General features: G+C 32.8%; 1 protein-coding gene across 1 annotated transcript; it reads left to right on the top strand.

Annotated features, from left to right (window-relative positions):
• The first annotated feature begins 10203 nt into the window (after positions 1 to 10203).
• LOC136338187 (cytochrome c oxidase subunit 6C-like) lies at positions 10204 to 10614 on the top strand. Its single transcript, XM_066280305.1, has one exon. The coding sequence runs from the start codon at positions 10253 to 10255 to the stop codon at positions 10478 to 10480; it is 228 nt and encodes a 75-aa protein (XP_066136402.1). The 5' UTR covers positions 10204 to 10252; the 3' UTR covers positions 10481 to 10614.
• The last annotated feature ends 1518 nt before the right edge of the window (positions 10615 to 12132 follow it).

Here is a 12132-nt window from a genome sequence, read left to right as displayed (position 1 = left end):
ATTCATAATCCTAGGTATTATCTTATAATGTGTGTCCCCAAAATAATAATTTCCTTGTCAATTGTGTTGTAATGAACTTTTACCAGACCTTTTAAGTCCTTTGATATATACAATTATTATTTTATCAAATGTTTTCACAAAAGTGCTTCCTCTTTAAAGAGAATCATGAAAACATTATGACAAATACAAGGTTCAGATACGTTTAAGATCTTTTTAGTGAGAGAGAGAGAGAGAGGAACACAGAACAAGGGAGACAGATGAGAAGCATCTACTCATAGTTAGGGCACCTTAGTTGTTTATTGATTGCTTTCTCTTATGTGCCTTGATGGGGGAGGGGGCTCCAGCTGAGCCAGTAACAGTAACCTTGGGCTTCAAACCAGTGACCATGTGGTCATGTATATGATCCCACTCTCAAGCCGGAGACTCGTGCTGAAGCTAGTGAGACCATGCTCAAGCTGGTGACCTTGGGGTTTTGAACCTGGGAGCTCAGCATCCCAGGCTGATGCCCTATCCTCTGTGCCACTCCCTGGTCAAGCAAGTTAAAGATCTTAATACTGAACTGTATAAGAACTTTCTGAACTCTAATAGAGAAATTGAGGAACTCATAAAACTTCTAAGTATTAGGTGTTAATCAATAATTAATTACAAGGAACTGTAATTAATTGATGAAGTGATGAGGGTGATTATCATTTTTATAACATTGCTTGAAACATTGCTGGTTCGTCAGTGTTTTATTTTCCAGATTTAATCAACCTCTTTCCTCTTCTATTTTAAGATCTCTATAGTTCTTAGCAATTTATAATATATATTTCTGTAAACAAAAATAGAATATTGATTTCTCTTTACTTGATCCTTCCATAATTTAGAGGCCTTTATTGACTATTTTAATTTCATGACAATAAATAGACTCGCATTAGTTAAATAAGAATCTAGTCTCCTATAACTGTATGTAATTGGTGAAGTCCTTGGCTTGGTTTCTTAGCCTTAAAGGCTTTTTAAAATCTAATCTGAGATTCCTTATTATTTGGTAGTTTTCAGAAATTAAGGTGGACTTTTTTGGGACAAATAAAACCCCTTAGGATATAACCAAACCTTAATTGAAATATCATATCTAAGAACATACTTAAATCACTGTTCATGATGCACTTATGTAAATAATTAAGCAAGTCTTAATGATATTAGACTTATTTTACAAACAAATTAGTCTTATGTGATTATCTTTGCTAGAAATTCGGGTAGTTGTATAGAGAAAAAATTACATTTTAGTAAAAACTATAATACACTTTGTGTAATCACATGATTCTAGCCCTGTTTATTATGTTTGACAATTTGATATCCACTTGTAAATTGGACTGGGTTCTGAATAATAATTTTCTCCAATAACTGTCTGTATCTTTCTAAAACTTTCCAATTTTTCTCCAACCTCTGACTTGGATTTACTAAAAAAACAAAAACACCTTTTTCTTGACTGAAGCCCCACAAATTGAAGCTAGACGGCTCAATACAAACTTCAGAGAAATCATTACAATGGTTCTTGAATGGCCAACCTTTGTGTCTTATAATGTGTCATTCAGAAAGTTCAGCAGAACACCCAATGACCTCACCAGAAACATTTATAATACAAAAAAGGGCTCGACCCCAAAATCAGGAGCCCAGATTAGAAGTCTTCTCAATAGACTTTCATGCGAACTCAGAGACTGACTTGTAGCTTGCTCCAACTGCTAACCTTTGTTTGTTTGTTTGTTTTGTTTTTGTTTTATAGGTTTGCTTCTCGTTAAACACAATTAAATTAAAATTTGCTTTCTTGTACCATACAGGCCTGACTCTGGGAGCTCACCTCCAATAATACTTCCTGGAATAAGATACAATTGTTTAACTGAATTGACCTGTACTCAGGATTTAAACACTAGTTCAATGATATGGAGCATTATGCCAACTCAACTTATAACTATAAAAATGTCTTTGGAGCCTGACCTGTGGTGGCGTAGTGGATAAAGCGTCGACCTGGAAATGCTGAGGTCGCCGGTTCGAAACCCTGGGCTTGCCTGGTCAAGGCACATATGGGAGTTGATGCTTCCAGCTCCTCCCCCCTTCTCTCTCTCTCTCTCTCTCTTTCTCTCTCCTCTCCCTCTCTCTCCTTTCTATAAATGAATAAATAAAATAAAATAAATTAAAAAATATTAAAAAATATTTAAAAAATGTCTTTGGAAATTTAAAGAGTGGGTTAAAAAAAATAAATATATATATTACTCAAGATATGCTTCTTTGTCACAGGGTTATTTTTTGCTGCTAAAGTGATTTTAAATAAATGATCATCTTTAAATTACTTATTGTCTGAACAGGGAAGAATCTATGACATAGCAATAATGTCTTGTGGCTGGGTCAACATCTTTATTATAAACACTCAAACATAAAAAATTAACAAACAAGCCACTTGGCTGAAACAAGTCGATGCTTTTCAGATACATTCTTTAACATTTTTGGAACAAACTGGTTTGGTTCCCAAGAGTGCTGGCTATGGAGCATACTTCAGTCTTTAGGTATAATCTTCTTAATAGTCATTAACATAGTCTCTAGAGTGCATTATTGTGTCTTCTTCATGGTTCTTAAATACAACTTCATAACTACCAGCACTTCATCATATGGTTTCATTTTACTTGGAGAAACATAAACAATGGCAATAATTGATTAAAAGCAAATTCTTGCATAGACCTAATATCCTGACCTATGAGTCTCACAAGACAACTAAACTCTGATGGTAAGTGCAAATGATGCTAATACCAAATTATTGGTCAGTATCTCATGGATGGAAGCATGACGATAAGGGTGATAACTAAAGTATTTAAACAAGGAAGCCATTAGGTTGAGTTAGCTCCAATGCCTTTTTGGCCTGTAGAAACAAACTAAAACATAAATCATCATTAATGCATTATATCTGAGAAAGTAAAACTTAAGAATAACCAATCACAAACAGCCAACTGGGCTTTCCAAAATAAGGCAATCATGCTGTAATTATTAATATAATTGCTTTGTTTTGTTCCCATGTTTTCTTTATAGAAACCTTTCCACTATGTCTTGCTGGTGGAACACCGCTAACCACTTTTGATTTGTTACTCACCGATTCAAATCAATAATCGAGCAAATAAACTTTTAAAAAATGTATACATGCTTCAGTTTACTTCTCTACATTGCCAAAATGTATAAGCAGATTGATCTGATATTTATGGAACAGAAAAGTAGGAAGTACTCAATATAAATTCAGTTCCTTTAGAGTTTTGCCTCTGAGTGATATCAATGTAATGTAATATTGGCTAAATCTTTAAATGTGGTTATGGTATTACATAATGTTAACTGCACTATAGGTATGTGGCAAATCCTTTAACCAAAAGATGTATTTATCAGTTAAAATACTCCTTACGGTTAAGTCTGCATTTATCTGAATCCGAACAGTGCTTCATGCAGCCATCACCTATTAATTAGAAATGTCCTCTGTCTTGGGCAATGAACTTATTTATATTTTAAAATTAAAATATTCCTAAGAACTCTGTCAATTTTAATATTTAGAGATTTCTTAATCTCTTCTGAAACCTTAAAACCTTTCCCTTTCATATTTAAATGTCAGCCTTAATCTTTGGTATGAAATTAGACATTTTAGGTTGAAACAGTTTATATAAACTATCACTACTATAATTTATCCTATCAAGTCTTAAGTTTCTGGAAAAATGCATGCATTTTTTAAGTACTAGAGCAAAATGAACTTGTACTTCAAAAAAATACTAATCATTTAAGATGCATATCTATCCTTTTTTTCTGATCTTCAGTATAATCCGTCTCATCTGAGTAAAGCTAGTGCTCGACTTACGACCATGATTGGTTCCAACAGACTGGTTGTAACATGATTTGGTCATAAATTGAGTAGGCTATATGTACAGTACTATATGAAATGATGTTATAAAAATCTTTAAGTCATATTTTATCATAATTTTCTTTCATTATTGTAATATATCATAATTTTCTTTGTTCATTTTATGCCATTTGTATCATCTCTGTACCATTTTGTTTCTTATTTTTACATTCGTCAGGTTTAAATAAAACACTGCATTACCAGTACAGCTGGTTTAATATTTTCAAAGACAATTTCCTCTTGGTAGACATCTTGGGAGGGGTTTGATGAAAAATATCCAAGACACAAAACACAAATTGCTGTACTGAGTCTGGGATAACAGTTGAAATGGTGCACGTGAAGCTGGTCCGCACTGTCGTAGGCCCAGCTGGGCAATGCTTGCACTGCCAGACACAGAGCAGTCGTGGCTAGCGATTGTAGTCATAAAGTCGAATGGTCATAAGTTGCATAGGTCGTAAGTTGATCAATATTTGTAGTTGCTCCTCATTCAACGTCCCACATCTCACAATTGGATTATTGAAAGAGACCATTTATATAATAATATAATAGTACACTCAAATCACCCCTCATCTCCCAAGAGATGTTTCTATCAGGTATTCTGCATAATAGGCTAACTATTTCACTGTAAAAATATATTTAAATTTAAAAAAAACTCTTTTCTTTGGGACTTTTTTGTGTGTGCGACCAAGACAAAGAGAGATGTAGAAAGGGATAGATAAGAACAGACAGAAAGGAGGGGAGAGAGATGAGGAGCATCATTTCTTTGTTGCAGCACCTTAGTTGTTCATTTATTGCTTTCTCATATGTGCCTTGAGCAGAAGAGAGGGCTACAGCAGAGCTAGTGACCCCTTACTCAAGCCAGCAACTATGGGTTTCAAGCCAGTGACCTTTGGGCTTAAACCAGCGACCATGGGGTCATATCTATAATCCCACACTCAAGTCAGCAACCCCGTGCTCAAACTGGTGAGCCCATGTACAAGCCGGCAACCTCAGGGTTTTGAACCTGGGTCCTCTATGTCCCAGTCTGCCACTGTATCCACTGCGCCACTGCCTGATCAGGCTCTTTGGTACATTTTTATATCAAAATATAGTGTTCTCTCATCTATTGCAGGGGTTAGGTTCCAGAAACCATCCTCCCAACCCCCCCGCCCCCACGATAGGCAAAAATATAAGTAGCAACCTTATATTTATTTTATTTATATATATTCTATGGCTTTATAAACCCTCTCCACACTCTTAACATTCTTTCCAACACTGTTATTAATTATTCCCATACTCTTTTTATATTGTTTTCAAGTTTTTTAGGCTAGAAAAAGCTTATTTTACCACAAAAATAATTAAAATAATAAATATATAAAAAAACTGTATATTGCAAAATTCCACAATATAGTGAAAAATCCATGATACAGAATTAGATATATACAATTTTTAAATCTGCAATACAGTGAGACTGTGAAAAGTGAACTGCAATATGGCGAGGGATGACTTTAATTTCTCCATTGAGAATCAAACAGAAATGAGTTATTGTGGTTAGGGAAAATAAAATAAAACCAGTATAAAAAAAGGAGGGACTGTTTTAAAAATATAAAGAATGAAGTTTCTTAGAGTTTTCCAGCAATCTAGAATAATCTTAAATCCTAGCTAGATTATACTGCTTTTAGAATATTTATACAATTTTTAAAATTTGTATATATCTTTCATTTTTTTTATGGTTGGCACTTTCTTTTCTTTTTTTTTAAATTGACTTTATTAAAGTGACTAGTTAACATAATTTTACAGGTACCCAATTCTACAACTTGTCTTTGTACACTGTATTGCGTGTTCACCTCCCAGCTCAAGTCTTTGTCCATCACTATTTATGGCCCTAAACCCTCTTCCATCTCCTCCTCTCCCAGCAATTGCCACGCTGTTGTCCATATCCAGGAGGTTTTTGTCTGTCTTGTCCTTTTTTGTTATATCCCTCCATCTTCGCCCTTACTCCCACCCCCCCTCCCATAGCTCTCAGCCTGCTATGTATAAGTCTGTCTATATTTTGCTTGCTAATCATTGTTTCAGTATATCATATGCAGACTGTATGTAAGAGAGAAACACTTAGTTTATATTCCATTTTTAAACAGATCTGGAGATCATTTTTAAATATCCATATCACAGTAAACTTGCTGGTGTATTTCAGAAGTGCTAACTTCTCTTAAACAATACAGTATAATCCTTCTGGCAGTGTATAATCCTTCTTAGTAGTAAATGATCTTAATTTATATAGAAGACATGATCTCTGCTTAATTACATAATTTAAAATGAAAACTGTTGTGTTTCTTTGCCTGGTTATCTTGATTTAGTGTTTTGTTAAAAACCTAGAAATAAAATATTGAACAATTTAATAGCTAATAAATTGCCATTGCTTAAAAATCTATTATGTTAACAGTGTTTTGAGGGTTTTCTGTGGTTAAGAAGATGCTACTACATATTCTTATAAGGGTAGAAGACAAGCCAAGAGACTATGGAAAGTTTCCTAAGTTTAAGTTATAGAAAATAAATTTTATGTAAATATATATAAATACCATAGACAGTAAAACAGATAATACAGTAAAAGGAATATAACTAAATATAGCTAAATATTGCCTTTTCATAAATATATATAGGTACATATATATCAAATGCATAAGGTATATAAACAATTATCTCTAACATGATTAAAGTCCTTTTCAAAAATAAATATACTATACTTTAAAACTATTATTTGATAATTAATAAAGGGAAAAACTCAGTAGTCACTTTGCAAAATTTTATTCAGCCTGCTTATTATATATTCTCTTTTTATTTTAAAGTAGATATAGTTCTGCAAATATTTTAGCATAACTATTTTAGATATAATTTTGTATTTTATACATATACTGTGCAGTCATTTTAAAGAATAATGACTTTATTACTAAAAATATATAAATACTTATGCAATACAAGAAATCTTACATGGTATTTCAAAAAAATTTTAGTTCTTTATAGAATACATTTATTTTGAAAACATGGCAAGTCAAGTTTTATTCACTTTTTATAGAAAATGTCATTCCAGCTCCATCTTGTGGTTTATAATTTGATTTCTAAAATAAAGTGTATTATGATATGATTATACTTTATTTCTTATTGTTGTTTCTTTTCATTTATTGAATGTTTTGTGGTACCTAAAATTTTATAAACTAAAGTACATTCTTTAATCCTCTGTAAGATATTAAATATGTTTTTAGTTTTAAAGGCTCATAAACTATTGACTATTTTTAGCAATACTCATTGTATATATACATACAGAAGGATTGCAAGTACTGTTCTAATCAAGTACAAACAAGTACCTATGCTATGCAATATGAGCTTCCTTGAAGTATAATATAAATACAAAAGCCAAATAAAAATTCCACTTATATTTATTAAGAAGTGTCAAAAGAACAAAGTCTGTCTGAATATTATTAACATTATTATTAACTTTAGAAATATTTCTTTTGCTTTCTAAATCTCAATATCTATAACACATAACCTTAATATTCTTATTTAAATCATTTAAAGAGTATTACATTTTTAAAATAAACTGCAGGAGTATTTTTGTTTTTTTGTTTTTTATAGTCTGTAATAATATTGGTTTTATTTTTTAATGGTGAGGTTAAGTATTTCCTACCAGATTACTCATCGGAGATTTTCATTTAACCAGTATTTATCAAGTGCCGATTTTAGTACAAAATACATATAGAGAAATAGAAATTAAGCTCCTTTTTATATCAATGTAATTAATATTTACCAAAAATGTTTTTAATGTTGTAACACAGCTTAGTTGTCTTATTAAAATTTCAGTCTATTTTTTTCATTAATTGAACATGCTTTTTAGCATACAAAAATATGACGAATCAAAACCCAACAACAATTATACAGTCTTACTCTGAAATTCAGAAGACAGAGTTTATAATTTATATAATACTTTTGTGTAGTTTTAGTTTAATAGTTTATGTAGATTGCCCAGTGGTCAGTATGTCTCTACCAATCACAACAATAATAAAAGATGCCCAAAAGAATAAATCTATGACCTTTGATCTATACTATTATAGAAATAACAGATAAACGGGATAAAACAATTTAAGCTCTATTATCTCTAGTTTGTTCCATATATGTCACGTTTCCTGTATATTGAGGGATTATTTCTCACTTAGCACAGTTTAAATATCAATAAAAAGAGAAGAACATTTTATATCTTGCCAAATAATTGATTTGAGATAAATTCAGTTAGTCAACTCTAAAAAGCACAGGATTTTACAATTTAAATATAAACATAAACATATAGTTGTAAAATGAGAATATTTTTTAATACATTAAAAAATTGTCAACTACTGAAATATTGTTCACAATATATGAGATATTAGGAAGATCCTTTTAGCTCTTACTTGAAATTATTAATATCTAAAATTGTAATCATTTTTAGATATTATGATCAAAGAAAAGACAACTTGGCTCATAAAATATTTTATTAAATTAAATTTTCTTTACATAATTATCAAAATTTTATAATAAAACCAAGTATAATAATATATAATAAACTGTGTATAAACTGTCGTGAAATAAATTTAATTTTTTTCTTAGCATATAATTTCTGGGAATTGGGCCTTTGACCCCCAACCTTTCTCCTCTTCTCAGGACTGTCAGCAAGAAGGCCTTATTATGTAAATTGATCTCTGGGCCAGAGATTTTTGTCTGGCATAAAATACTCTAAAAATACTGATAAATTAATCTCATGTCTCTTTACTGTTATGGATTTCAAGGAAAAGTATGACCTGGATTTCTGCCCTGGTTAAAAGAAAATGCTCTAGTGTTTAAGAGTTACTGGAATCTGTTTCTTGTATTGTAGATCAGAGTAGTATAAGAAGAACTTCTATATACGTAGAAAGTAAGGAACACATTTTTCAAAGGGAAACAGAAGAAATGGAGAAAAAGTCCATGGAGCATGCAAGTTCCCATTCATAGTTGTTACTGAGATCCAGCCACACACCTACATTTATTTGGTGTAAATCTTCTTTATTTTTCTAATAATGGTTCCTTTGTGCTGATACCAATTTAAATTGCACTTTGAGCATTTAAATCCAAAGATACGTAATTTTAAAATGCTAAATGTAAACAAGGTAATTTATCAGAATGCACTTCTAGCCTGCAGAGTCTTCAGTCATCATTAATCTAAGCTTTTTATTTGTGATGTACAGTAGTCATAATATCCAACTGCTAGAATTTATTAATAAGGATTTTAGAAATAAAAATATTTTTACATTTTATCATTTCATATTATACTTTCTCAAAATGACTTATAGTTTCTTCAGAAGCACTATGTTTTTGAGAACTTTTTTTTACACTGTGAAAGCTCTGTGAATTTGAACATGCACAGGCAACACACACACACTGCGGTGTAGAGAATGATAAGAACAAATGTGGTCATTATTATGTCAATGTCCTTAGTCTTCAAAGCGATTGATTGTATTTCTTACATAGAAATATTGTTATAAATATTTAGTCAATATAAAAAGTATAGGAACATTAAAATGATAATATGGTTATCAAAATATAAGACACAACTTTAGTTTACTCAACAATGTGATTAAAATGAAATATAAAGCCTTTATAGAGCAAGAGCAGAGCAGACTTTTGGATACCCTTGACAGTGCAATATTGAGTCACTGTCAACTATGACAGTTATGTCAAGAGTTATGTTAAGACTGAGGTAATGGAGTATAACTGGTATGCCTTTGGGATGGGTTCAGAATATTCAAAATTACTAGTCTAAGCACTCATATAAGGACTTTATCTGAAAACCCCTGCTGGGCTATCGGAACTCAGAGCTCCAAACACCAAACACTCGAGCTTGGTTGAAGCACAGCTCATGCTTGAGGTTGGCTGCCAGACTTCCACTCCATTGAATGCCTGCTGCCACTGTAGTGGCCTGGTTTGATCACCACCCAACTCAATTTCACGCAGAACATTTGCTCAGCTTGCTTCTATCACATAAGCTCTCCTTCTCTGTATGTCACTCTATTGGCTTATTGGGGAGGTCTCCCCTAATAAACCTGCCATTGTGGAAAGTCATAAATTGTGTGTGAATGACTCTTTTTGGGGATGCTCCCTTGCTAATGACAAAGTCCCAATTTAATATCTGGTTTGTATAAGGTATTTAACTCAGAGTAGCTCCTATTCTTTTAATTTTGGTATTGTAATTATACTCAATTGATGTTTTAAAGAAAAAAAATTATTGTCACCTAGAAATAAAAGTAATGTAAGGTAGTCCGTTTCTTCACCGGGAAGGACGTTGGTGTGGAGGAGAATATAACGACCATGTCTTCCAGTGCTTTGACAAAGCCTCAGATGCGTGGCCTTTTGGCCAAGCGTCTGCGAATGCATCTTGTTAGAGCCATCATTGTATCCCTGGGGGTGGCAACTTTCTATAAGTTTGGTGTGGCTGAGCCAAGAAAGAAGGCATATGCAGATTTCTACAGAAATTATGATTCCATGAAAGATTTTGAGGAAATGAGGAAGGCTGGTATCTTTCAGAGTACAAAGTGACCTTGGAATGTAAAGAATTTCTTTGGGTTGAATTCCATGGAAGTTTGTTGCTGACATGTGTTCCTGAACTATGAAAAATAAGTAATTTGAGCTAAGGAGTAACGTCTCTTGATAAATAAACAATTAAGAAATTCTCTGGAAAAAAAAAAAAAAGTAATGTAAAAAAAGGATGTGTGAATCATTTCCACTATATATAATTAAGCTAAATATTTGCAAACATTTAAAAAGAGAGAAGCGTGATAATTCAAATTATAAAGAACATTGCAATAATTTTAATTATACTCAAAAGTGGTGAAGTTATCAGGCTTTTGTACAAAAACAATTTTAAAGTATTTATTTATTTATTTGATTGTTTATTTTTAGTGAGAGAGACAGAGAAAGGGATAGACAGAAAAGAACGGAGAGAGATGAGAAGCATCAATTTTTGTGAGGCACCTTAATTGTTCATTGATTACTTTATCATATGTGTCTTGACCTGATGTCTACAGCTGAGTCAGTGACCCCTTGCTCATGCCAGCCCTCTTGGGCTCAAGCCAGAAACCTTGGGCTTCAAGCCAATGACATGTGGACTCAAGCCAGAGATCATGGGGTCATGATTATGATACCATGCTCAAGCTGGCTACCTGTGCTCAAGCTGGTGAGCCTGTGTTCAAGCTGAATGAGCATTGCACTTAAGCCAGTGACCTCAGGGTTTCAAATCTTGTTCCTGTGCATCCCAGACCAATACTCTATTCACTGTGCCACTGCCTGGTCAGGCCAATTTTAAAGTCTTTTTCTAGGGAAAATCATAGTCAAGCTAATTTTCTAAGATATTTAATATATGAATTAAAATATGAAATTTATATGTTCACTTAATTTAAGAATAAACTTGAACAAAATCATTTTCTAACTTTTATGATTTCATGTACTTCACCTTTATCTATATTGTCCTCCTAATATGGCAAAGAGAGCCCATTACGAATTTCTTAGGACTCTGGTTGGTTGGCTCAGTGGTAGAGCATCAGCCCAGTGTGTGGAAGTCCTGGGTTTGATTCCGGGTAAGAGCACACAAGAAAAGTAACCATCAGATTCTCTACCCATCCCCATCTCACTTCTCTCCTTCTTTCTTACTCCCTGTCTCACCCATGGTTCAAGCAGTTTGAGTGAGTTGGCCCCGAGTCCTGAGGATGACTCTATGACCTCTGCCTTAGGTGCTGAAATAGCTCAGCTGCCAAGCAGTGGAGCAGCGGCCAAAGATGGGTAGAGCATCATCCTGTAGGAAGCTTGGTGGGTGGATCCCGGTCAGGGTGCATGCAGGAGTTTGTCTCTCTGTATTCCTTCATACCCACTTATCACTTAATTTAAAATAAAAAAAGAATTCCTTAGAAACTGATATTATATTTGATTGAAAAGAGGAGAAATACAAGGCAAAAGACATTTTATATTCTACAAGGCTCATAGTTATTGGGAATGTTATATCCCTACATCTTATATCTCTATTTAATATATATATATATGTATATATATATATGTGTGTGTGTGTGTGTGTGTAACACACAATACACATACATCTATATCATCTATCTATTTATATGTGTGTATTCTCATTTACTTATCACAAATATCTTAATGTTGTCCCCTAGATAGCTCTGCTGGTAGAGCAGAGAACTGTA

Source organism: Saccopteryx bilineata, chromosome 5, assembly GCF_036850765.1.
Source record: "Saccopteryx bilineata isolate mSacBil1 chromosome 5, mSacBil1_pri_phased_curated, whole genome shotgun sequence".
Taxonomy (NCBI): Eukaryota; Metazoa; Chordata; class Mammalia; order Chiroptera; family Emballonuridae; genus Saccopteryx; species Saccopteryx bilineata.
Note: the sequence above shows the minus strand (reverse complement) of the source record. Positions and strands in the feature narration are given on the sequence as shown.